Raw genomic sequence first — 27,398 nt, forward strand, 5'->3', positions numbered from 1 at the left:
TCACCCCGACCGTCCCTGGGGTGGGAGGGATGGAAGTGCTGCAGGAGGGAAGTTCCAGCAAGAGTTTCTGTCCCTGCTTCCTTCTCCTGACAGCAAGGGAGTGCTGCAGCCTGGCTTGCTTTCCACAAGAAAGACAAAACGGGTGTTTAATGAGTATCAAAGCACCTCACGAGCCTCTGCTCTCCTTAAATTCCTCGGCTGGTGCTCAGCTCCCAGGATTTCTCCAGTGGAACCTGATGCATTCAGCCAGCAGTGAATAAAAACCTGTGCCAAGAGGTCAGCATTGCTCCCGCTGGGATTTTTCCAGGCCCCATTTCAGGGTGCACTCTGTCTCCCGTGGAAATGTTCCTCAGTCATTCCAGAAGCATCTCAGGAATCAGCAAGGACAAAAAATCCAAATACAAGGGAATGGGGGGCTGGAATAGTCCACAGGCCGCAGCAAAGTCAGGATGGGAAGGAGGGTTTAGAGGAAAGTTCAAGGTCTGAAAGGTGTTACCTGTAACAAATTCAGTCACCAAAGAGGAGGAAGGAGCAAAGAAAGGGAAATATTTGAAGAGACTCAGATCTACTGATGGCCACAGGGACAGGGGAGGGAAAAGTGTCCAGAGAGACAGCAGGAAACAGATGGAGAGAAGAGAATCCTCAACAGGAAAAGGCAGGACCTTTAAGACTCCAAGGACAATGTGGAGAATATCAAGAGATGCCTTTTTCCACCCCTACAGTCTGTGCAATTGCATTCCACACTTATTATAACCCAGGGATAACAACTAAACACCTCAGGGAAATAAGGACCAAGGACACAATTCTGATTTTATGGCCACCCATGAGCTTCATCTCCCACCTATGGCCTCAGAGGTCCCATCAGAAACTAAACCCACAGAACTTGGGGACTTCCCAAACTCTAAATGAAAGCTTTTTTACTGGTGTAAAAGAAATGAAAGGGAACAGCCAACAAGGCAAGAACTTGCAGGTGTTGGAAACCACTTCACCAGAGGTTCAATTAAATTAGTCCTTCTATCAAAAAAAGCTTTAAAGGGCCTTCCAAGAGTTCAAGTCCTCTCCAAATGGAGAGGACAGAAAACATATTCTAGCAGGTTATGCCTCAAACCCCAGCAATTTATGGCCAAAAATAAAAAAGAGATTCTGAAATCTGAACTCAGGATATTGGGGGAAAGACTTTTCCCAGAGATACAAAGCTGGAAGGCCACAGGGGAATGTGTATGTCCAGTAAATTATGGAAGTGCAAGAACTAAATGAAAAATGGGAGTGTCTTTTCCACAGAGGAATTTATGGAGGCTTCCATGTTAAAGCCTTTCTTAATGAAGGATAAGAGGGAGAAATCACCTCAAACTCGAATCACTAGAAGTGGCTTTCAACGGAATAAATGAAAATAATGGGAAGAAAATTCCTGTATGGCACAGCACTTTGAGAAATGTTCCAAAATCCCATCCTGGGATTCCATGATTCATGTCCTAGAAAGATCATCATAAACTCACATTCCTTTTGGGAAAACTTAGCACAGCTTTCTAATCTATCACCTCATGCAGTAATTGATATTTAGTTTTATGAGACTGCATTTAAAGAGTATTAATGAGCTTATTTACAATGTCTGCATGTTAGGGATATTAATAAATATAAAAAATACATCAAACTGTTTTAAAACTTTTTATTTCAATAAAAGCAGCATTTTTAACTAACCCCGGTGTGCCCCTTCCCAATATTTCTCATGTTTTTGTAAAATGAAAAATATAATTAAAACATAAAAATCCTCAAAACTTAAGGAAGAAAGGGTATGGGATACACAGGGATGTAATTTTATTAAAATTATATACTTGGCTGGGGGAGTTCCAGTAAAATTTGCACGTTCAGAGAGAGTGCTCACACTTCCAGAAGAAGTCAAAGATGCAGGGTTTGGCTCTAAAACTGACAAAAATCACAAACCAAACATGAAAGGCTTATTTTAAAATATTTACCACGAGTTGAAGTTGCTGAGTCAGCCCAGCAGGAGATACCAGCTGGTATTTTTGGGAGCAGACCCCTGTGGAGGGGCCCCCCGACCTGGCAGCTGCCACAGGCACCTCAGGAGAAGCTGGAAAAGGCTGGGAGCAGGGAGCTTGATCCCAGCCAGGGGATCCTGGGGATATGGGTTAGAATCCCTTAGACAGGGATGTGCTGACTGCAATAGTAATACCAACAAGAACAAAACATACTTTATCACTTACAACCTGGAGTAATTTTCCTGCTGTAAAACCTGGGGGGTTCCAGGCACTTTGGAGGGACAAAATTGGAATTCTGAGATGCCGAGGATGGACCTGACACTGACTTTATTCCCCTGGTCTCCCCTGGCAGAACCCTGAGCACACAGGGACACAGAGCCACCCCTTTCCCCGGGCGTTTTATCCATAACTGAAATTGTGCATTTCTGTGTAAAACAGAGACAAGGAAAACGTGTAAATAACAGCCAGAAATTGAGTTTCTTTGCAAAGCAGGCAGGTTAACCCCCCCGGCTGCAGCAGGGCTGTGCAGAGCATCCAGCTGCTCCCAGCTCACACTAATGGCTGCCATAAGGAACGGGAGATACGGATCCGTCCCCGGAGCACGGGAGGACACCGCTGCAGGCGCGTGGAATTTAGGCTCTGCTGAGTGGATTTTAGGATTCTCGAAAGGAAGAAACATCATATTTACATCGTGCAGAACAAGTAATTTATCAAGGAGATGAACTATTATGTGGCAGAATTCCGAAACAAAGGCGAGCGGCGTCCTGGCTGTTCCTCCATCGCCTTTCCTACAGGATAATGTTACACCCAACTCTTGGATATCGGGCACCATCTAGAGGGATGATTGGAATGATGCAGCAGGGAAATGAAATACTAAATTATTAAAACCAGCAGAAAACCTAGAGCGCATCTCGTATAATATCTAACAGCTATTTAGTTATTATTTACAGCTCTCACTGAGGGAGAAAACCCCCAGGAAGAAGCAGGAATTGGGATATTTGTCCTGCAAAACAGGATGTGGGTTTGCACACAGGAGCCCTGCACTCCAGCAACTGTAATTAGTGCTAATTATTTTGCACCTCATATATTTATTAGAATAAATAACTATGATACCAAAATCTGAGTTTGCTGTATTTAGAGATCTTAAAGCAATGGCTTTTCAATGTCCCTATTTGCTCACAATTGTGCAGCACAAGGCACCAACTCCTAAATTCCTTCTAAACACCTCTTGGGATTTTTATCAGCTAAACAAAACTTTGGATTTAATTTAATTAAATTAAATTTAGCTCCATATGAAAAGCCCAAGATGAGCAGGATAGAAATCCTTGTGGGTCCCTTCCAACTCAGGATATTCTATAAAATGTCCGTGGAAAATATTAAAAAAAAAAAAAAGCTGAAAATGCTTAATTCGTTCCAGTGTTTAAATCCAGCTGGATTTAGATATGTGCATCCCCAGCTACATTTATTGGAAAGGTACAATCCAGGTACAACCCACCACAGCTGCACAATTCCACTCTAAACTTTGGGGTTTTTTTATTTGTAAACGTACATTTCTGGCTGTGACAAACCACTGTTAAAGCAGAGGTCAGGATTTGACTCATCAGGACACTAAACGATAAATAAAATATGAGAGAGACACCTTTACCTGGTGTTCCAAGCTGACCTTGGGGAAGTTCATTTAATTTCATAACCAAATTAAACAGAGGATTGTGTTTCAGCTACAACTCGGAGTAAACCTTTCTACAACACCAGACGAGGTGAAGTGATGGGTATTTGAGTGTTACTTCCCACTCCTAAAATCCCTTAAAAGCTTCAATTTCTATTTATTTAAAGAACAGCATGGAAGGAAACTGTTCTAATCCTTAAAGCATTTCTGCTCCTGAGTCCTTCTCTGCCTCATTAGTCCGTTCTCCCTCCTCTCTGCCACGGCTGCTGTTGGCATTTACATAACAGAGCTCTGCTCCCAGGAAAGATGAATCAGCACATCCATAAAATCCTGCCTTCACTCCGAGATTTACTATCACCCCCAGCATGCTGCTGCTTGGATGCAGAGGATCCGGAAAGAGATGAGTCACGGAGATGCAAGATCCGCGTGTGCCGGGGAAATGGAGCTCCTGGGGAATGACAGGACGGGCGTTACTCAGCAGACAGGACTCCTGCCGGGGAAAACCCGGGACAGGTGGGAAGAGGTATCGACCACAGAGCTTGTAGCACACTTAGGGAGTAATAAAGCAACTGGGAGAATGGCAAGGGGAGGACGCTGAACTGCCAGAGAGCCGGGAACGTTGGGAAGAGGCTCGGGAGTGACTGCAGAGCAGCACAGCACAGCCAGGACTGTGCCAGCAGGGCCCAGGGAAGTTCCACAAGGGCTGTTTGGGAACGAGGGCTGCTGGTTGTGCCTGCCCCCCGTGCAGGTACCTGCACCCCTGTGCTCTGCAGCACACACGGGACACACCTGGGGCATTCCTAACACTCTCCTTTCCTCCCGATCCATGAATCCATCCGAGCCGCGATGAGGAGCAACGCGGAGCACGGCTGTGGATTTACAGGCATTAAGCAAAGAGCATGTGGCCAGGCTTCCAGCTGGAATGCTGCGGGAAGGACATAAGCAAAGCACGGATGAGCTTATGCTGGGAGCATTTTCTATCCCGGGCTTTTGAGAGCCCGTTTTAGTTACTGCTTAAAATCCCCATCAGCCCCTGATGGGCCCCAATGGAACAATCCTGCCTGGCGGTGCTGCAGCTTCACCTGTGCCACCCCCACGCTCACATAAAAGCAAATCATGAGTGGAGAGACTCAGTAAGGCAGCAAAAGGTGCCAAGGAAACATGCCACATTCCTAAAGAAATGCCACATTCCTAAAGAAATACAGAATCATAAAATCATAGAATGGTTTGGGTTGGAAGGGACCTTAAAGCTCATCCAGTCCCACCCCTGCCATGGGCAGGGACACCTTCCACTAGCCCAGGTTGCTCCAAGCCCTGTCCAACCTGGCCTTGGACACTTCCAGGGATGGGGCAGCCACAGTTTCTCTGGGCAACCTGTGCCAGGGCCTCCCCACCCTCACAGGGAAGAATTCCTTCCCAATATCCCATCTAACCCTGCCCTCTGGCGGTGGGAAGCCATTCCCCCTTCTCTGTCACTCCAGGATGTTGTAAATATTACCTCTCCACCTTTCCTGTAGGCTCCCTTCAGGTACTGGAAGGCCACAATTATGTCTCTCCGGAGCCTTCCCTTCCCCAGGCTGAACAATCCCAAATCTCCCAGCCTTTCCTCACAGCAGAGGTGCTCCAGCCCTCCGATCATCTTGGTGTCTCCTCTGGACACCTTGTCCTTCCTGCACTGGAAAACAAGGACCCCAGAGCTGGAGGCAGCACTGCAGGTGGGGTCTCACCTGAGCAGGGATATATTAGGGAATGTCAGCACCAGAATGCACCAGGACACGGTGCTGTGCAGTATTTGTGGGGCTTTTTTTTTCCCTGACATGGAATTTTATTCAGCTCAGGAAAATGGATTCGTACCTCTAGGACACATTATAAAACATCATCCCTGTTTTTTCCTGTGCCTTCCCATCATGCATAAAAAGATGAGCTTGCAGTTCTGGGCTCTGAAGGCAGGTGGGAGAAGCATTATCTCCCCAGAGTGGGATCAGTGTGTGCTTTTCTTGGCTGGCATTTATTCTGGGAGCTGCAGTTTCACACTGTCTCTCTCCCAGGAAGCTCCGTGCTGCAGCCCCAGAGGCTCCAGGGTCCTGCTGGGAAGGTGGGAGAGCTGTTACTATTGGGAAGCCACTGGAACTTGCAGTTGGTGAGGGGGCACCTCGTGTCTGCTACTGATGAGCTGAGCAATGAACGTGCCCTGAGAAACTCCAAGAGTAATTTTTTGGAGCCTGTAAGAAAGGTGGAGAGTTTTTACAAGGCTCTGGAGCAGCAGGATGAGGGGGAATGGCTTTAAGCTGAAGGAGGGTAAATTTAGATGGGATATTGTGAAGGAATTCTTCCCTGTGAGGGTGGGGAGGCCCCGGCACAGGTTGCCCGGAGAAGCTGTGGCTGCCCCTGAATCCCTGGAAGTGTCCAAGGCCAGGTTGTGCAGGGCTTGGAGCAACCTGGGCTAGTGGAAGGTGTCCCTGCCCATGGCGGGGGTGGGACTGTTTAATCTTTAAGGTCCCTTCCAACCCAAACCATTCTATGATTTTATGAACTGTCACTGGCAGCTCAAGAACTCTGGAGGTTGAAGAAATGGGATCTACACACTACCCAGTTATTCCAAGCTCCTGGCACAAAACAATTTCCCCAGTGGATGAAAACCAGGTGAGTGCAGGTGAATTTTGTGGAGCAGCTCAATGTCAAATCCCCAAATCCTTCTCCAGAGACTGGATGGGTGCCTGGAAGCATCCAAGGAGCTGCCAACAGGAAGGACTGCACAGCAGGGAACTCTGAGCCAGCGCTTCACAGCAGGCCCAGTCCTGAGCAGCTGCTATAAATATAAGCTCAAACTGGATTTATTCCTAATGTTTCCACAGCATCGATCTGCAGTGATTCAGCTCCTGGTATTCCAGGCATGAGGATGGTTGTCATTTGTTATTCCCTGTGATGACAGTGGTTTTTAGACTGCCAAGGCTCTGGAGTCCCAACACCAAATGTCAGGTACTTGTGGTGACAAAACACAACTTTACACTGAGGAATGTTGTCAATTCACTTCATCTTTTAGCAACTTATTGCTGAAGTGACACAGAATTCTTGAGCTCTGACAGGACACTTCCCATGGAAAAATATTTATTTCCATTAACTCTCTACACTGACACTGAACCCTTTGTTCCTTGGGGAGCACGGGTGCCATATCCATCTTATTTTCATTTCCTGGTCACTGGGAGCAAACACTTTTAATCTGGCTATTAAGGCCACCCAAACCTGAGACCTTTCCTTACATCCAGGCCTTGTTTACCAGGAGCCAGTGAGGGCTGTCACCTCCCTCCCGTGCAGTGTGTCCACTCCAGAACACATCGACGGGCTCTGTGCCCCTCCCCATGACAGGATGTATCAGATTCCTGGATCCCTGTGTTCTCGTTTAAATAAAACTGCTCGTTTTTGGGACCACGGTGGGGCTCCATTTCTCAGGCGACGGTGGGCAGGAGGAGGTCACACTGAGGCCATGGAAATCTGAGGTGGGAAGCAGCAGGGCCGGGAAGGCCAGGAGGGCTGGAAGCACAGGGGCTGTGAGATCTGAGGCCGGGAGGGCTGGAGCCAGGAGGGTTGAGACAGGGAGGGCTACAAGGGCCCTGAGGGCCGGTGCCGGGAGCCCTGAGGCGGTGAGGCCCTGAAGGCCGGAGTCATGAGGGCTGGAAAGGCTGGAGCCGTGACGGCCGGGACCGGGAGCCCCGAGGCCGGGAGGAGCAGGGCCGGGAGCGCTGAGGCCCTGAAGGCCGCGAGGGCCGAGTCCGCGAGCGTTCCCCTCATAACGGCGGCTGTGCCCCCCTCGGGCACATCCCAGCGCAGCGCTCCCGCCGTGCCGGCGCTCAGAGCCCCCGGGCCCACCCCGGGCGCAGGACCGGGCACTTCCACTCCGTCTTCTTCTTCGTCGTCGTCTTCTTCCTCCTCCTCCTCCTCCGGGGCCGGAAGCGCCGCCCGCCCCGTGCCGGCGCCGCCCTTCCTGCCCGCCCGTCCCGCCCGGCGGAGCCGCGCGCGCCCCCCGTCGGCGGGCGGGGGCGGTGCGGGCGGTGCCGGCGGCGCTCGGTGCGCGGAGGGAGCCGCGATGAGCCCGGGCGGGACCCGCGCCCGCACCCGCACCGGGACCCGCGCCCCGCGCCCGCCCCGCCGCGCCGGCATGCGGCCGCGCCCGCTCTAGGAGCGCCGTGCCCCGGGCCGCCATCCGCCGCCTCCCCTCCCCCCCTCCCGAGGAGGATGGCGGCGGCGGCCGCCCCGACCCAGCTGGAAGCCGGTGGGTATCGCTGGCGGCGGGGGCTGCGCTCCGCGTCCGTCCTCCCCCCCGCAACCTCCGCCACCCCCCGCTCTAACCGTGTCTAACGCCCTCTCCCCCGCCCCTCCGCAGAGCTCTACTACCTGATCGCGCGGTTCCTGCAGTCCGGACCCTGCAAGAAATCCGCCCAGGTGAGCGGAGCCGGCCGGGCCGGGCGGGCGGCCACGGGACGGGACGGGGCGGCGGAGCCGCTGCGCTGCGGGCGCCCGGCTCACGTCCTTTGTGTGTGTGTGTCTGTGTGTCCGTCTGTCCCCAGGTGCTGGTGGAGGAGCTGGAGGAGCACCAGGTGAGGCGCCTGCCCCGGCGGGACGGGGGAAGCCCTCGGGACGGGGGGGTCGGGGTTGCCCTGCCCCGTCTAACCCAGCCCATCTCCGCCCGGGACACCCGGCGGGGAGCGCGGGGGCCCCGCGGCGGGGCCGGGGCAGGGCCAGGGGGCTCCTGCCCGGGGGGGTTCCTCCCGGGGGGGAGCGGACGGGCCCCGGCGGGGGCTACCCCGGGAGGGGTCGCTGGGCTCTGACGGCCGCCCCCGGCCCCGTGTCCCTCCCGCAGCTGATCCCGCGGCGCCTGGACTGGCAGGGCAAGGAGCACCGCCGGAGCTTCGAGGACCTGGTGAGACAACTTTCACTCCCGACTTTCCCGGCAACTTCCCACCCACCCCCCCTCTCCCCGCGCCGCCGCCGCCGCACCGGGCGCCGCGTCCCCCCCTCCCCGCCTATGTGTGTGCGTGTGTGTGTGTGCGTGTCCCCCACGGCGCTGCGGACTGCGCCCCGCCGAGGCCGCGGCGGGCCGGGAGTGCGGAGCGGAGCGCAGGGGAGGCCGTGTGGGCTCCGCGGGGCCGGGGGTACCCGGCGAGACCTCCCCGGTCCGCCCGCAGCGCCCCCGGCCCGGCTCCATTGTGGGGCCGGGGGTTATCCGAGGGCACGCTCCGGGGCCCGCCGCAGCCAATGGCGCCGCGCCTTACAGCGCGCGGAGCGCTGCGCCGCGATGTGAGGCGGCGGCTGATTGGCTGCGGCGGCGCCGCGGCGGGGCGGGGGGCGCGGGGCGCGGGTCCCCCCGGAGCCCCCGCACCCTCGGCCGGGGCCGCGCCGGGCCCGCGGGGCTGCCCCGCACCGCGCTGGGCTCCGCCCGGGCCCCGCAGCCCCGCGGGGGGACGTGCCGGACGTGCCGCCGGGCTGGGTCAGGGATTCCCGGCCTGCGGCGGCCTGCGCGAAAGCCGCCGCTGAGCGCGGCGGTCGGGCCTGCTGTGAGGCGGGGAAGGGGGGGGTCGGGGACGGGGGTGTTTTGCCTGGTAAATGCCGGTGAAATAAACGGAGCGGCGGGTTTTGCTGAGATACAAACGTCTGGATGTGTGTCATTGAGGAAGGTCAGGCCCCTCGGCAGGGCCGGGGGCGGCCCGTGTCCCTGCGCCCCTCCCGGGTGTGTCACTGTGGAAGTGACAAACCCGAATCCTTCCAGTGCCTTTCCAAAGGGTCCGAACGGCCTTGGTGTCGGTTCTGGGAGCTTTGGGTGATGCCGTGCGGCGCTTTGCAGTTGGAATGCTGTGAACTTCCCGGTAGCTCTTACAGCGCTGGTACCTGTGATCAGCACCGTCACCTCACCGGGAAGGAATGGGAAGCACGGCCCGGCCTCTCCCACGGAGCAGTGGGGGTGTGGGATTTGCTCATGGCTGTTGCTCAAACCCCTCTGTACCTTGCTCAAGACGTGGTTTCCCACTTTAGCAACGTTGTAGGAGCTCAGGTGCAAACAGGAGAGCTCCTCGTGTCCACATTTGGATCCGCTGCCTTTCCCTTTCCAAGGCATATTCAGAATTCCAGGGAAGTTGTGCTTCATCGCACCTCTGGTGGATAATTCTGGGACTGTAAATTGAGTGAGCAGACGTAGAGTAAGTGCTGCATTCAATAAATTCTGATTCTCTCTTCCCAGAGAATCTGAAATCTAGCTATGGGCTGTCTCAGGTTTAGCTTGTGACTGCACCCAGGATCCAAGAGGAATATTGGCAGTGCCAGTGTAAAGTCTGGTGTCAGACATACTGGTCTTTTAACATATACATTTTTTTCCTTTCATTCATAGATAGAAAAGCTTTAAAACCTTAACACTTTTTTTTTTGTGTGTATATTACATCTTGAAACCACGTACTTTTCTTTAAAACTTCAGAAATGGGACACAAACCATTTTGGAGTGAGTTTTGTAGTTCATGGAAAATTGCTTTTTTCTGTATAAAATTATCAATATTAAGTCCTAAGATTTTTTTCCTCTGTCTTAAACTAATCAACACTAACCAATCCTTTTGGTTTGCCTTTTTCTCTGATATTATTTACCTGTTTCTCATGATTTACAGGAAGGAATGGGATTATAAATGAATCATTACAGTGAGACAGACTGATGCCAGGTGGGATGAGCTGAGCTTCTCTCTGTTAATCCTCAGAGAGGATATTGAAGGAAGGCTTCTCCCCCTCTCTGTGCTTAGGGTCTGATGTGTTTGGAATTTGGACCTTTGGCTGCATATGATTGTTTTATTAACCCAAACTCCTCGACTTCAGGGCTGACTGGATGTCTGAATGTTCAGGACAGAGCCAGGGTTGTGAAGGACACAGATCTCTCCGACCTTCATTTTAATTATCTCAGGCGCGTAATGAACCAAAATTAAATTTTAGTTGCCCGCAATTGGTTCCAAAGGTTTTTTTTTTCTACCTATTTCTCCTTTCTGAACCTTAAAGACAGAAAACCAAAATTATTTACAATCTCAGCTGGGTGTTGCAACTCCTCTGGTCAGGCAGGCCTGAGGTAATTGAAGTGATGAGAGTTGACAACCCGGACAAGTCTGATTTGTTTGTTTGTTTGCTCAGTATTATTACAGAGTATTTCTAGTTCTGCTGTTTCAGCTTTGTTTTGCATTCTCAGTGTGGCTGTTCAGGTCAGCAGTGGTGTTTTTCAGAAAATATGCCAGTCGTGGCCACTGAGTATGTTGTTATTGCTTCTGGGTTTTTGGAAATGATAAGGATGTAACCACCCAGTGCCTGCTGGGTGGTTTTTATCTAAGGAACGTTTACTCCCACTTCACTCGAGTTTTTAGTCAGGATCTGAAAACTCTTTCTGAGATTTCTTTGTTTCTTTTTCCTTTAAAGTTAATATTTTACTGCAAATGACGGGTGCCACAAGACAGAAGAGTAATTTAAGACACACTAATAAGAATTGTACTTAGTGAGCAAAACCACACAGAGGATACAAGTTCACATGCGTTTGTGTTCACTTTGTCTTTCCTGCTTATTTGCACATTGGAGCACTTTCTGTGTGCCACATGTGGCTGCCTGTCTAGGTAATCACAGAATCACAGAATATCCTGAGCTGGAAGGGACTCCCAAGGATCATCCAGCCCAACTCCTGGCCCTGCACAGACACCTCAACAATCTCCCCCTGTCCTTGAGAGCGTTGTCCAAACACTCCTGGAGCTCTGGCAGCCTTGGGGCGGAGACCACTGCCCTGGGGAGCCTGTTCAGTGTCCAGCCACCCTCTGGGGGAAGAACCTTTTCCTGAGATCCACCCTAAACCTCCCCTGACTCAGCTCCAGCCACTCCCTCGAGTCCTGTCACTGTCACACAGAGCAGAGATCGGAGCTGTCCTTCGGGAGGAGCTGCAGAGCCCCATGAGTCTCCCCTCAGTCTCCTCCAGCTGAATCGTCCAGGGGTGCTCCAGAGTTATTTTACTCTGTTTTTGGCTGCTGGTGGTCTTAAGACATGAGGTGTGTTTGTAAAGGGCAGGGTCACAGAATCCTAGAACCCCAGATTGGTTTGGGTTGGAAGGCACCTTAAGGCCCATCTCGGTCCACCCTTGGCATGGGCAGGGGCACCTTCCACCAGACCAGGTTGCTCCAGCCCCATCCAGCCTGGCCTGAAGCGTGTCCAACTTGCAGGTAATTAGTGCTGTGATTTTAAATGAGCAGCAGCCCTCGATGAGGACTCAGCTGCTGTACAGATGAGTCAGGCTGAACGACTCCGATTATCAGTGCAGTCTCCAGTGACCTGCTGTTCCACATTATCTTTGTTTATTCCTGATAAAGGTGACTGGCTCTGCTCTGCTTTTAAGAACTTTCTGATGGGCTGTGTCTTCTGGCTCAGCCTGTTTTGGTCTTTGTGCTGAAATATGTGTAATTTCAGGCAAAACAGAAAATCAGCTGTTGTTGGACAGTGGGGAATTTGCATCCACGAACGGCTGTGCTGGTATGGAACAGCTTATGGGATTTGGCTCTGAGTTGCTGCCTTGCCCATCTGCATTGATTTAAAACTAGCCCTGAGTCTGAGGTGCTGGTATTTATAGATCCTGCCAATCCCAGCATTAGCAGAGAAGAGATGTTACAGTTTTGTCACCTCAGGAATATGTCATGTGGTAACATGGTCGTTCCAACCTGTTCTCTCTGGGGAACCAAGTGGGTAAAGGCTTTTTAAATCCACGTCTATTTGCATATTGTTGGCATCTTGTGCAGGTCCAGTGTCTGAGATTCCTTCTGCTGAGATTCCCTCTTTGAGGTCGTAATTTCCTGCTTGCTCAGCTGCCCTGGGTCTCTTGGCCTCCTCCTCTGCTTTTTGATACAGTTGTCAATTGATTCTTAATTGATGGTTATTTTCCAAGTGAGAAAAGTGTTGTAGGACTACCTGGAGGATAGAAATGTGTTACTGAGGCCCAGCTGGGCCTGCCCACGAGGGATGGGGCAGAGGAGCCTCTGAAGGGCCATGTTGCTGCCCCCCTTCAGTCTGCACCTCCTGCCTCAGATCTGTCCTGGGAAGAGATGTTTCACTGGGCTTCCCAAAAGAGATGGTTCCGAGCTCCCTGGTTCCCACTTCTGGGAAGACAGACATCCTAAGTAGTCATCACAAAGAGTCTTTTTTGTTTCCTTTTTGTTGAAACCTTCCTTGGAGGAGATATTGTCAGCGGTCATAGAATTGTAGTCATGGAATATCCTGAGTTGGAATGGACCCATGAGGATGATCGAGTCCAACTCCTGACCCTGCACAGGACACCCCAAAATCCCACCCTGTGCCTGAGAGGGGTGTCCAAACAGGAATCACAGGACACCTTGCTCATGGTCTTTGAGATGACACTTTGATGCTTCCAACCACAGGAGCACAAACAGGTTTGGGGGTTGAATTTCTCCCAGCCCTGACATGACTTCACGTACAGTTCTTTTCCTCTGCTTATCACTGTAGCAACTTCTCTGCAGCCTGACTCAAGCAGTCAGGACTGGGAGACTTTTTTTAAAAAGAGGAGTTCTTTTATAAAGAATGGATTTGCTTTACTCAATTCTTCATTTTTAGATCCATTATAACTGTGTGGTTACTGTGTCAGTGAACTCTTCCATGGTACTGTGGCATTCTTGTGCTATCACGTTTTAACTTTATTTATAGAGTTTTTCACATCTTCAGGCAACAAAACATTTTGTCTTTATAATTTATCCCAAGGTGCAGTATTTGTTCTCACTTAGCACATTTTCAGCTCTTCTGCATTATTTAAACGTGCATGGTTTGGGCCTGTATTACTAATTTTTAATTTTTTCCACTTTTCTAATTATCTTCCAAAATATTTTCATACATTCTAAAAATATTTTCTAATATATTTGAGGAGCTGATAATATCCTTGCTGTTGTCTAAATTTGCCATGTTGGGTTTGGACAAGCACACACTAAGAGATGTGGTTATACCTTTGCTTTTTTCCATCCTTCTTTTAAGGGAAATCTGACCTGGGAGACTGGTTTTCTCAGCTGGATGTTTGCAGCTTCGTGTTTTAGAAAAGTACTTAAAATCCATTTACAGTTTCTCACACAGAGGTGAAAGGAAGGATTTTTGTTTCAAGTCCTTTTGGAAACCTGAAAACCGAATTGCTTGTTTAGCTCTGGGCTGTGATTTAAGCATTTTATCTGGAAGTTCTTACGGAAAAAAGTCTCCAGGAGAATTTGCTGGTTTTGCTGCCTGCCTTTGGAGCTGTTTGGTAGTAACAACAGTAATAATGCTCAGCTTAAGCACGTCTTATTTGGGCTGTTGTGGGTTGTAGAAACATGGAATTGTGCAGGGAAAGGAGTGTGATAGAGCCTTCTCTGTGGTGTGGCATGGTTTGGATTGCAAATGCAGAGAAGAGGGAATGGTCACTGTGGCACGTGCCTGGTGTGTGCAATGTGCTCCACATTAAATATTCCTTAGGAAAGTTTACAGTCCAATAAAACTACACTAAAATGTAGAAGCTTCAGCAGCTCACGTGTGCCCCTTTAACCGTGGTTCCATGGTGGATTTGCCAGCCTTTCTGGTCTGGGCAGTGATCAAACAGAGGTCTGGTATCCTGAGCTGCTCAGCCTCTGGATATCTCAGGGAAATTCCCACAGGGCATGTGCAGACAACTGCCCTGTGCTCCATGAGGCTGCTCCAGCCACCCCTCCTCTGGGAACATTGTCCCAGCCCCAGCGCCCGTGTTCCCTCTTTGCTGTTCCCTGTAAAACTGTGGCTTCATCCTTAAAAACAAAGTCCTTTTCCATGTTGGAGTTAGTCAGGACTGCTTGTGGAGTAACTTGTGCTCTGTCTCTGCAGTGGGATATTTGCTTGTCTTAACATGGAATGTTGATGATGCTCCCAGACCAGCTCTGGGGTGAAAAGAGGTGTTTGCCATGTTACACTGGGAGAATGGGTTGGAATGTTATGTGAGACGTTGTATTTCCAGAGAGAGTGGTATGATTTGGTTTATTTTTATCCTGGAAGTAAAATTTCACACTTCTGGGCTGGTTACTCCTTTTAATCTTTTAATCTTAAGCTTGATGTATTGCTGTATATTGGCAGCTGGTGACTGGGAAGGTTGTTACTGGTTATCAGAGATGTAAATGAGGATTTCATACTCAGGTGTTGCTAAACTGCAGATTTTCTCTTTGAACTTCCCTTGTTCCAGACCCTTTCAGAACCCCTACACTTTGAAGGGAGGCTGGTGGAGGGTAATAAAATATTTTGTAGCATTAACACATTTAGAATATTTCAGGAATGAGTAAGAAAAAGAGGCAAATACCAAAGTTTGGGATAATCCTTTCATCTCCTTTTGACTTCTGTTATATCCTGTCGTTTACAATGAAAGGCAATTCATGCTCATACACTGAACTTCATTGGCTGTGTTATATTGAGAAGGTGAATTTTGGAACTCCTCTTTGGGGAAAAAGAAGTTACAATGGCTGGAGGAACCTGTCAGAGCAGGAGAGCATTCACGGGGTCATTCTTTGACACTCACAGGATGAAAAGTCATGGAATGGGAACATGTGAATGCAGCCATCATGTTTCTCTTCCCTGCACAGGGACAATCCTCCTGTTTCCACTGAGAGGCCAGGGATGATCCTTTAACCTGCAGTGACTGAAGGATGTGTGGAGAGAGAAGCCTGATTTTCCCCAGGAGTTTCAGTCACATTGGAAGAGTTTTTACTTGGCCGTAGTTAAATGATAATTTGTACATATTGTTAGAAAAACCTTCCCTTTTTTCTTTGTTGTTAAAATCTGATTTATGGGATGGTGGTGACCCTGCTCATGGTGCAGGTGGTGACATTATCTACCCCCTGCCTGGCCTTGTTGTGTCCTGTAGCTCCACTGCTGTTGCCCAACTGGAATGAAAAAATTCCCACTGCCATGTGCTAATAATCTGTTTGATGACACAGTTGAGTGAACAATGTTTTGGCAGCAGGGCTGAGTGAACTACACACCTTTTCCTCCTTCCCGATTCCTGCCGCTCCCTCTGGTGTGTGGGGTGGGAACTGGGCATATCCCTGGGATCTGGGAAGGCAGGATGCTGCTGGTCCATAAAAGAAGGTGGATTTACCTGTGTGTCCTGCTGTTGAAGGAGCTAAATGAGCCCTGATGGGGAGTTTTTCCTGCCAGTTAGTAAATATGAAAGTCAGGCAAGTGATAACAGACTCTTGGAAAAAATATTGTCTCTCAGTAGGAAAGAAAGGAGAAAACAAGAACGTTTTCTCAACGTGACAAATTTGGAGCCTACACATGTGGGTCTTAAACATACCTATTCCCAGGAGCTGGAGACTGGGTATTGCTTTGAGGGTGATGTTTAGGGTTTTTAGGGTAAGATTTAAAGTTTTTAGGGTTTAGCACATGTGCTTCGTACGGTAATGTCAGCATAAGGGTGTTTCAGCTAAGCAAGAAATGGGAAAAGAATGAACTGGAGGGTAAAAAGGGTTTAAAAAAAAGTTGTTTGAGCAGAGCACTGCACTGGGAACTCCGAGTTTCAAGGACTCTGTTTGTTATTAAGGGATATCCTAAATTACAATTAAACCGCTCGAACCTGGAATTTCTGGTCTAACTTTTTCAACGCTCCACATCACTTCAACATTTGGTATAATTAATTTTGGAGGGGTTTTTAGACTTGATTTCAGTAACTTTACGCTTGAATATGAAACAAAGAAATACCAGGAGAAGCAAGAATAAACCAGCTTTCCAACGTCTGCGTTGTTCCTGTGTTTAGGTGGCTGTCAATGCACACATCCCTCCGGATTATCTTCTTAGGATCTGTGAGAGGCTTGGACCCCTCTTAGACAAGGAAATCCCCCAGAGTGTTTTAGGGGTGCAGACTTTGCTGGGTGTCGGGCGCCAGTCTCTCCTGAGAGCAGCAAAAGGTAAGAATCTCCACTGATTTGTGCTTGAATCCTGTTTTGATGATCAAAAAACCCTTTTGTTTCGATTCATGTTGTGCTGTCTGTGTGTTTGATGAGCTCTGCTTTGTCCCCTATGCTTGCCAGCTTTCTTGTTGCTAAAATGCAGTTGTTGCTGGCCCTGTTGGATATATTTTCTGGGGTTGAAAGCGCCATTTTAAGCAATTCTTGTCTGATCTTGTTACTTGCTTTCCCTGCCCCCTTTCCCCAGTGTGTTGGACCGGTGGTTGTGTAAATGATGTGAACTGGATGAGGGGTTTGATCCATCTGAAAAATGCCATTTTTTCATATACATTTGCACACAGCAGTGTCTAAAATCACCCAGCAGTCGATGTGTTTTGCTGGGAAATTTTTGAGCCTTATTTCTTCCATGATTTGATTCCCTGGCTGTGCAGACACAGGACAAGGTGGGATTTGGGGGCAGCATTTAGGGCGTGGGAGAAGGTGAGGCTGATTCTTCAGTGACAATTCCTGCTTGCCCTTGCTTAGAGTTAATTTGAAAGCTCCCAATCCTTTCATGAACAGTCCTATTCCCTTTGAAAAACTGCTCTATTTGAGAGAATGATCCTCAGAGCAGTTTTGTGTTAAAACTAAACAGATCTGAGAGCCATCTGCTATTGGAGAGTGATTCCTCCCTTCCCTCCTCACTCCATGCCCCTGACACTTCCTCCCTGGAGGAGCCAGAACTTCCTGGATCCTGTGATGTGCTGATTCAGAGAGCTGAAATGTTGCAAAATTTGTTGCAGTGAATTAAATGAGTTGGTGGAAAAGGATCAGAGGGCTGGAGGTGACACAGGAGCATCATCCTGGCTGAGGAGGAGGGATGGGACAGCAGGACCTTCCTGTTTTGGTGGCATTGAGCACTTAATTCCCTGCATCCTGTGAAGTCACACTGATGCTAACAAGGACTGTGGCATCCTGCTGATCCATTGGATGTCTCCTGGAGGGCTGTGCTGTTTGCAAACACCCAGAGTTTTGGGACTGAGTCTTGTTTTGCCTGTGCTTTGATGTAATTGGGTGGAGAATTTCAGGTTTGCAGAGAAACATTCCTTCATTTCACACTCAGTTTGCAGAAAACAGCAGCAAAACATGGAGAGAAAATAAACATTTTTATTTATGCAGGGAGACAGAACTTCTGAGGTGGATTGATCTATTTTGGGAAGTCTTGAGTGCTGTTTTTAATGAGTATCATTTAATGCTCTGGGCTGCAGTTTGGGGTTTAATCAGCAGGTGCTCTCAGGGGTCTCTGAGTCCCCTGAGCTCGTGCACTTGATGTCCAGAGATGCACATGGTGCTACACAGACCCACCAACCTGTGGCACTGTCCTTCTGTTTCACTACTTACTCCCCGTGGAAGCTCATTTCTCTCCTTCCAGATGGCCAGAAATGGAAGAAATCCAGGTCTGATTTTTGAGGCACTCAGAAAAATCACTATTGTTCTAGAGAGGAGGCTCTCCGAGGCCAGTTGGCAGCAGAGAGCTGGAGAGTCTTTAAAGAAAGCAGTCTTCACTTTAAAACAATGATTTTTTGGGGGGGTTGGGGTGCAGAGGACAATCTGAAAGGAGGGCATGTTGCCACCAATTGCAGGAAAACAGATTTATTGGAAAAAACCTCACTTTTCCACTTTCAGGGAGCAAATGTGTGTGTGTGTATTCTCAAATGTACAGTTCCTAAGCAGAGGTGCTTTCAGTGTTGGGATTGCAGGACTCAAAACATGGCAAAGCTCAGGCCTGCCTCAATACAGAATGCACTCACTTTTTAAATTCTTTTTCTTTCCATCAATTTAGACTCACTACCCACCCAAATTAACCAAAAAGAAGTTGAAATCATTTACAGCGATATTCCTGAGGAGCTAGAAATCAGAGTAGCTTTAAGTGTTAGGTCTCTGGCAAAATGTTTAACAGGGCAGATCTTATTCTGGGGTGCTGGGAGCGGTGCTTGATCTCCTGATTATTTCATTTACTGATGATTTCTGTCCTTTTTGTGGTGCAGACTTCAGACACACGCTATGGAAAGGCTCTGCCTTTGCAGCTCTGCACAGGGGCCGACCCCCAGAACTCCCCGTGAACTACGGGAAGCCACCAAACGTGGGTGAGTTTGGAACTGCATAGGGTGGTGGGTTTTTCTCCCCTCTGTGTATTTATTCCTGTCCTGCTGCAAGTTGCACTCACTGACTGAAACACTACTATGGGTTTGCATTAATGTGTTTTTTAACATTTCGCTGTGAATTAATCTAAAATAGATTTCTCCCTGAAAGTAGAGTGATTTTTGTGTTATTCAGGCTTGGATCTTCCACAGTGTGTGTAGGCATGTTTTGCAAAGCTTTGCACATCAACTTGTTTGGAGGGCAACAGGTTTGAGTATCTTTTTATGATACCCCTACATAATATATACATATGTTTATAAGATTGGCTAGGCATGGCCACAGGAGCATGGAACCATGGAATCATCAGAGGAATCTTAGCCAGAACAAAGTGTCTGGCTCCCAGGGAGCTTTTTTTGACTCAAGAATTCAATTTAGTTTGATTATGACAGAAAACAGACTGCTTGCAACATCCCTCTCCTAAAAGGAAATAATCACCAAAGCAACATTTGTGTTACTTCAGACTCAGTTGTCCACACAGATAAAGAACTTGTGTAAAAATATGTGGGCTCTCAGCTGACATCTCATCACAGAGCTGCTCTGTTTTATTTAAACTGAAGTGTTTTCCTTGTATGGTCTGAACTTTGGTTAACTATTTTTATAGCAAACAAGTTTGGTTCTTGCGGGCATAAATGTGAATCTTGGTTTGGTTCTTCTTGGAGTATTTTATCTCTGTTTGTGCAAATGTTTTGCTGGTTTGTCAGGGAATCCCTTCTTTTGGAGGCATAGGGATGGTGATGGCAATTTTCTGGTTTTACCATATCTTTGTGTTTGTTATTTTAGGCTGGTTCTGCAGTTACTTTACTGTGAGCAGTTGTGCTGATGGATTACTAATAACCTAGATTGGAGATTTATAGCACACAACTTCTACAGCTGTATTTCTGTATGGATTCTTGGATCAGTTCTTTCATCAGACTGTGTGTTTTTGGAATATGTGGTATTATTAATGAACCAACCTGGCAGATTGGGCTTCAGCATTTGTCATGTTTTCATGGCAAACGTTTGTGCTGCTTGCTTGGTGATTATTTAGTGACTTAAAGAACAGAATAATTTCTTGTGTTTGGTGTTTTCCTAATTGCTTTTTTAATAAATGCAAAGCTCTTATATGGAAAAGGGTCTTTTTTAACCTGGAATTAATTTTTATAAGTATTGATTCCTGGAAGAATACAGGAATACAGCCCTGCTTGGTGTAGCTACTTAAACTACTAGTAAGAGAAGAAAATGTGTATGAAGATTAAAATAAGGAGTTGGCTATATTTAAGGCAGGAGTTTGGTTTTGGGATTCCTCATTGTTGATCCTGAAGTCGAAGTCACAAAATTCTGTATATATTTGTGCAAAATGGGTGTTTTTTTCCTGCTGAATGGTGCCAGCCAGTGTGTCTTGTTTTAAATACAAGATGAAGAAGAGTGTCTGACCTCCTTGGGATTTTGGCATAACCATGAATTCCCACACTGTGCTCGCTCAGTCAGAGGGAGTTTTCTGGAATTACTTGCTGAAGGAAAAGACACCCATGGTCATGTGTGTTCAGGAGTGAGACAAGATGATTATACATTTACCTGTGTGAACTGGTAAATAAGATATAGAACGAGCAGCTAAAAGGCTTCCTATATCATTTCCCTTCCAGTGATAAGGATTTAAGTTTTCCACCATGAGTGTGTTGTTCTGCTGGGAGAACAGGATCACTGATGGTCCAGCTGGGATCAACTGGGAGGGTCCAGTTGGAAGAGCTGGTAGCTGCAGTGGTTTGCCTTTCCGTGTGGTTGGGGTTGGTTGGGATGGGACTTTGGGGTCAGTACTGCAAAATAAAAGGTCTGGTGGAACTGGAGCAGGAAATTGGTGTTGCCTTTTCCCAGCGTGTTTGTGCAGAGCTGGGAATCTTCTGGCTGGGGGAGTCTCCGAGAAAGTGCTGATCTGTGGAAGTTGTTCCCAGGGATGTGGTATCTGTGTGTTGAGTCTGTGGGGATCTGCTGGGGGAGGAGAGGGAGGGAAAACACTGGCAGAGCTTCCTGCTGCCAGGACAACCCAGGGAACACTGGAGATGGTCTGGTCGAGCCTTTCTGGACAGGTTTTGCAGTCGTGGGATTTTTAGAGCTCTGTTTGTGCTCTCCCAGTCAGAAAGTGGAAAGACTGGTCATGCAGTACCTCAGCACTGGGAGTTATTCCCCTTTGATAAACCTGCTTTTAATGCTCCTTCAGTTTGTCAGAGCTTTGTTTTTTGGAGGCAACTCAAAGCAGATCAGAAAGAAGGTTGTTTTGACTCTACGAGCTGCACTAACCTGAGGATGAAAATCTTTCTGTAGGTAACTTGTTAGTGAAAATAACACAGAATTTGGAAGCAGAAAGCACAGTCTCAGTGAACAAGCATTTGAGCTGGATGGAAAGTCACAGTCAAGGTGATCCAGCTACCTTGGCTGTGCCAAAGAGCAGCGCTGGGATGAGGTCAGGAATCGATGGTGTCTCTCATGCTGTAAATGAGTTCCATGAGGTCAGCGGCTCCCAGAGCTGGAACACGTCGTGCTTTCAGTGCTTTTCCTGGGTCCAGCTCTCTTTGTGGCCACTCTGAGAAGATATTTTCCATATGTGAGCCAACTGTATTTAATTCCTAGCATTCTTATGAAATCCTGACCTGTGTTTCTCCCACTCTCTGTGAGTGGTACCCGATCCTCGCTCATTCCAGCCCTGCTATGAGGGCAAAATTTAAGTCCTCATTCCAAAGTTACAGTGCTCATTGCAGAGGGTAAAACAGTCTGATGTGAACTCATCACCCTCGAGAAACTGGTTTTAAACCAAACATTTGCACCCGTTTCCTGTTTTCTAGTTTTCCTTGCAAAAAGTGGAGCACCACAAGGGTGTGTAGGGAGAGGAGGAATTCAGGCAGGTGCTGCTCGGTGACTTTGCCATCTGAAACGCCTGAATTCCTTCTGAAGTTGTGCCTTAACTTTGAAATTTGTGCTGTCTGGTGATTGGTTTTTAAACTTTCTTTACACTGGTGGGTTTTTGTTGCAGGCTTTGGGGTTTATCCTTCCTAGGTGAGCTTTCTTACAGGGGTTTTTACATTTGTGCTGTTACCTCTGGTAGAATGTGAGGTAAATTGTGATTAATGAATTGCTAATGTACAGCATATCTGACTTGCATTAAGAACTCTTAATTTTCCTGAAGGTGTGATTTTCCAGGACCATAAAAAGAAAAGTGCCTGTATTTTACAGGTTCTAGTTAGAGGAGCTGAAATGGCCCTTCAGTTTGGGGACAAAACTAACTTTTCTTATCAAGAAGACAATATCCATTCCCTTTTTATGTGAAATAACTGTCTGGAAAGTTTTTCCTGGCAGGGAATATTGAGAGGGGGTGGACTTGACATTTTTTACACCCAGTATGGCATGAAATACATCAGTTAATTAGATAGGTTGCTAAAATCTTTTAGGGTTACTAAGTTGCTGTTTCTCTTGATGGGAATTGTTGGTTTTTAATGCTTTGGGGCCTTAGGGATACAAGGACTCCATTGTGCTGAAGAAAGGAAACTTCACAGGGATTTTTGTCATGTGGGGGTAATTCCCTATTTAGATATTGTGTATTAATCTTCCTAAGAACTGGAATTGGGGATGTTTTTTTGTTCCTTTTGAAGCAGTGATAGGTTTTTTTGCCCAGAGATGCTGTTGCTTTGATAAAGTCGTTGCTCCTCACGGCACAACAATAGTTCTGGATGTCTCTTGGTTGAAGCATTTCATAAACAGGGCTTTTTATTTTGTAATTATCCATGGGAGATTGAGGAGTTTTGTCCTCATTGTGCAAATAGGGAAATAAACACAGGAAAAAAAAAAGTGAAATCACTTTCATATCCGCTGGAGCTGAACTGATTGCAAGGCTGGGAATCCACCGGAAAAGTGAGATGCCAAGACTGGGGTTTAGGTGCCTGAATATTCTTTATACCTTTTAGTGTTTCCTTCATGTGATTTACACCAAAAATCAGTGGTAAATGTTCAGAAGGATTGCAGGGAGACACAGAAAATATTGTGATTATTGGGAATATTTTGAAATACCTCTTTGATTCACACAGTTCTTTGTGTGGTTAAAACATTATTCAGAGCTGTTTGAAATTGCTTAAAGGCAGATACACTGTTATTATGTATTTAAATATATAAATATATATGTATTTAAAGGCTTTAAGCATTGAAAAGCACAGCAGAATCACCAGGTTGCTGAATGACTCCATCCCTGTGTTGGCACACAGGGTCCACAGGGTGGGGGGAAAGGGAGGTTTAATATTTTTAAATATTTAGCTTTTTAGCTGTCACACTTACATAGTAAATAAAATAATGTATAGGAAAACCTGAGGCAGCTTTGTAGAGCATTTAGCACTGTGGGATCTCTGTGTTAGAGGTGTAAAAAAGGCTAAAAATTTCAGTTTTACTTTGTTTGAGGAGACAGTTTTGTTTAACAGCCCTGTGTAATGTCAGGCATCAATTCAATAGTAGGTAGACAGTAAATTAATTTGCTTTAGTGTGTTTTGCTTTTTAGTGCTGCTGAATATGTGTTTTTACATGCAAAGCAAATATTGACTGAAGGTGAGGTTATGCTGGAGCCTGATGGCTTTTGCAAGTGTCTTTTATGCAGCTTTTTTCCCTCATGTGTTGTGTTTCAAGTACATTGAGCGATGAAAAACAATCTAAATTTCCAAATTTGAGACACAAATACTTTCTGTAAAGCTGAAATAAATTTATTTGTTAATAGATGCTTCAGTGGTACAAATTTGCACGAGTGAGTTATGGGTTTGTAACTCTTTGAAATGGCACTTCTTGACTTTGTAGATTTTTCTTTTTTTTTTTTATTGTATTCCATAATCTTTTTTGTGGAGATTGGGAATGATGTGATGAGACAATTAAGGAATGGGTTGAGTTTTTCACTGTACTTTTAAACTAAGGGGTTGAAAGGCACTAAGGAGCTTCGTGGTGCTCCTGTGAAGCCCAACCTACTTCAAGGTGCAGGAGGCAAGATAAGGAGTTTCTCCAGGGGATCTGCTATCACAGACTCCACAAACCCACCAGCCCAGCAGTGTTAGAGCCTCAAGTGCCATTGGAAAAACCCCTGCAAACTTTGGGTTTTAAAGTTCAAGTGCTACAAATGAGGATGGGTTGGGGAAAACAGTAATGAGAGAGGGTTGGTGGAATTAAATACCCCAAAACGAGCTCAAATTGTGCATCAGATCAAAGATGGGCTTTTTTACTTGGTGTTTTTGTGGGTTTAGATTTCAGGCTGTTCCTGGAGGGATTTCTGTCTGTAGCAGTGGGAAATAATTTGTTATTGCAGTTTTTTCTTGTGCCTGCCATTCTTTTGATGGGGAGTTTCCCATCAGTGCCACATATTTCTTATTCTTCAATTCCACAGCCATAGGAATGCAGTGATGTTGATGTTGAACCCGTGGAAGACCTTTGACCATCCCATATGATCTAGAAGCCATTCCAAAGAAAGATTTTTATCACCAAAAAAGCACTGAAAATAAACAATTATTATATTATAAAACTAAATTTCTTGTAATTGTTATTAGGAACATCTAATATCCATAAAGCAGATTTCCCTAATCCATGTAGAGTAACTGTGTCTGTACCTGTTCATGAATTGAAGATTGGAATAACTCCCACTTGTGGTGGGAACTTTTAATTTTGCTGTAATTTTTGGTGAGGAAGCAGGTGCAGCGTGTGGTGCTGCATTGAAAGGCTTTATTAGGAGTGGGATTTCTTTTTAGGACATCATACAGAACATTCTGATGAGGTGGAAGAGGCTCAGATTTATAGATTATAATTACAAAGTTGTTAAGGAACATTATATTTGATTTAATACTCATTTACATTGAGTTCTAGACAAAAATTCATGTCTCAGTTTTCTTTTTGCTTTGTTTTTCTCTCCCAGTTCACATCCTGTCTGCCAGGCAATTAACTGGATGTGGCCGTTTCAGCCACTTGTTCCCAACATCCACCTACCAACACATGAAGATGCATAAGAGGATTTTGGGGCACCTCTCATCTGTTTATTGTATCGCCTTTGACCGCAGTGGGAGGAGAATTTTTACAGTAAGTTTAAAAATTGGATTTTTTTTTTTTTTTTTTAAGATTGCTTTGCTTAGTTTGATTTCCTTGTTTCATGAGCCTCTTGGTCACTGATTGAGATGCAGACACAACTTACTTCAGCTGCCAGTTAGTTTTATACTAAATTTACCTTCCAGAATTTGTGGTCTGTCAGTGAATACATGACTATTAATTTAAGATTTTCTCCAGAATACAGTAGCATCCATTTCTGTGGTATTACCCTTGTTTTTTGTTGGGCATATTTAAAAATGAGTAGATTTTTCAAATTAATGCTGCATTTTTAGCTGTTAATGTTAATCCCTGTGCATAGACAAGGTGGAATGGCCTTCGGGTGAAGGGGACAGGGTTAGATGGGATATTGGGAAGGAATTCTTGGCTGTGAGGGTGGAAAGGCCCTGGGCACAGGTTGCTCAGAGAAGCTGTAGCTGCCTCTGGATCCCTGGAAGTGTCCAAGGCCAGGTTGGATGGGGCTTGGAGCAACCTGGGCTAGTGGAAGGTGTCCCTGCCCATGGCAGGGGGTGGAATGACATGAGGTTTTAAGGTGCCTTCTGACTCAAACCATCCTGTGATTCCATGATTTTATAAAATGGAAATCCTTGACTCCACAAGGTGATCCCCAGACTCATATGAACATAGTTCATAGTCACAGAACCCCAGACTGGTTTGGGTTGGAAGGGACCTTAAAGCCCATCCAGTTCCATCCCCCTGCTATGGGCAGGGACACCTTCCACTAGCCCAGGTTGCTCCAAGCCCCATCCAACCTGGCCTTGGACACTTCCAGGGATGTGGCAGCCACGGCTTCTCTGGGCAACTTGTACCCAGGGCCTTTCCACCCTCACAGGGAAGAATTCCTTCCCAATATCCACCCTCAGAGTAAAGAATTTATTCCTGATATAACAGCAGAATCCCACTGAAGCGCTTCCAGCACATTCGCGGTGGCAGAGATCGCTGCCCGCCCGCAGATTTAGGTGATCTTTGGGAATGTCTGTGTTCCCAGGGCTCAGATGACTGTCTGGTGAAGATCTGGGCGACGGACGACGGGCGCCTGCTGTCCACCCTGCGGGGGCACTCGGCCGAGATCTCGGACATGGCCGTGAACTACGAGAACACGCTGCTGGCCGCGGGCAGCTGCGACAAGGTGGTGCGGGTGTGGTGCCTCCGCACCTGCGCCCCCCTCGCCGTCCTGCAGGGCCACTCGGCCTCCATCACTTCCATACAGGTGAGCAGCCACCAGGTTTGAGTTCAAATGGTAATCAGGGATTGGCAATTGGAGATAAAAATTTATCATCTCTTCTCAAGTTCGTCCCAACTCGACGGTGTTTTTCTCGGCAAATTCGCTGCTGCTTCATCCTGCTCCTTCCATGTGCCTTTAGCTGTGGGATCCCACTGCTGCTTCCTTAGGTCTGGAAAATGATAGATCTGATGCTCTCAATGAGCCAAGGAGTCGTGTTTGGCATCTTTGGTGCTGGGCCTGGCACAGCACCTGAGCTGACAGTCCTGTGTTCGTGGAGAACATTTATTTTTCGGAAGAATCAGCTAAAATTCCTTATTCCACGTTTCTCGCTTCTTTGTTATCTTAACTTGTACCGTAAGGAGCTGTTCTGGGGTTTGTAGCAAGCACAGATTTTCTTTAAAAAACAACACAACTGCCAGAAACCTCCAAAAATCAAAATTCCAGGATAAAAAAAAAAAAATTCCCTGCAATTTGGCAGGTGATGCATGTTAGAGGGTAGAGTGAGGGGGGGCTGTTTGGCTCAGAATCCCTCTCTTCGGGAGCTGTGCTTCCATGGATTCAGCACAGGCTTCTCCATCATGCCAGTGGTCCCCAGGAGCTTTGTTTCTCCCCCTCTTCCCTACACTTCCAATTTTGTCTGATTTCAGCAATATTAAGGTGATTGTTTTGGAAACATATTTTACAACCTGGTTTTATAATTGTTATAGTACTTATTTGCATATGTGTGTGTGTATATATATATACACACATATATATGTTCCTCACAAGCTTTTTGTAAAACTCTGATCATTTAGAATATAATCAGTGATGGCTTTTTGAGGAAACAGTGCAAACAATGCAAATAGAGGAAACAATTCCTCTATCAAATTACCAAATAACCAGAGGATTAAAGGCATTGCTGCAGTTATGAAATTAAGAATAAAAAGCTTTCCCACTCCTTAGAGAGGCAGAGGAGACATTCAGGAAGAGGGAGGGAGTGGGGATCCTGCTGTGCTGCTGTTCTTCATTGGGATGCAGGAATCATTTTATTTGCCATGTTTGATCCAGTTCTATCCTAGAAAGAACTATTTCCTCATTTTAATACCCCATTAAAAGAGTCTGGGCTTGTTTCATTTCTCCAATTTACTCTCCTATGTGTGGCAGAAATAAAGAATTCCTGCTCAAAATGTGAGTGTTTTCCATTTCCATCACCTTGATTTTTTTTATGGAAGTTCAGATTCTGTGCCTATCCCTGCTCCCTGTTCTCCTGGGCAGAAAGCTCATAGGCGAGTGAAAAAAATTCCCTACAGGTTTCC

The 27,398-nt window shown here is 47.1% G+C and overlaps 1 protein-coding gene and 1 long non-coding RNA gene across 2 annotated transcripts in view; one reads left to right on the plus strand and one right to left on the minus strand.

The window, feature by feature from the left end:
* Positions 1-1,652: 1,652 nt before the first annotated feature.
* On the minus strand, positions 1,653-8,878 carry LOC135421562 (uncharacterized). The gene is made up of 2 exons (XR_010434077.1): positions 8,056-8,878; positions 1,653-4,588 (listed from the first exon to the last, which is right to left on the minus strand). It is a non-coding gene; the product is annotated as an uncharacterized LOC135421562 (long non-coding RNA).
* Positions 7,749-27,398, plus strand: part of BRWD3 (bromodomain and WD repeat domain containing 3) — a 51,817-nt gene continuing 32,167 nt past the window's right edge. The window contains exons 1-8 of the mRNA XM_064670159.1: positions 7,749-7,933; positions 8,045-8,103; positions 8,229-8,258; positions 8,522-8,581; positions 16,460-16,610; positions 18,638-18,736; positions 24,694-24,854; positions 25,867-26,088. Coding sequence (XP_064526229.1) covers positions 7,897-7,933; positions 8,045-8,103; positions 8,229-8,258; positions 8,522-8,581; positions 16,460-16,610; positions 18,638-18,736; positions 24,694-24,854; positions 25,867-26,088 — 819 coding nt within the window. The 5' untranslated portion in view covers positions 7,749-7,896. The remainder of the gene's footprint in view (positions 7,934-8,044; positions 8,104-8,228; positions 8,259-8,521; positions 8,582-16,459; positions 16,611-18,637; positions 18,737-24,693; positions 24,855-25,866; positions 26,089-27,398) is intronic.

Source organism: Pseudopipra pipra, chromosome 13 (assembly GCF_036250125.1).
Source record: "Pseudopipra pipra isolate bDixPip1 chromosome 13, bDixPip1.hap1, whole genome shotgun sequence".
In the NCBI taxonomy this organism is placed as follows: Eukaryota; Metazoa; Chordata; class Aves; order Passeriformes; family Pipridae; genus Pseudopipra; species Pseudopipra pipra.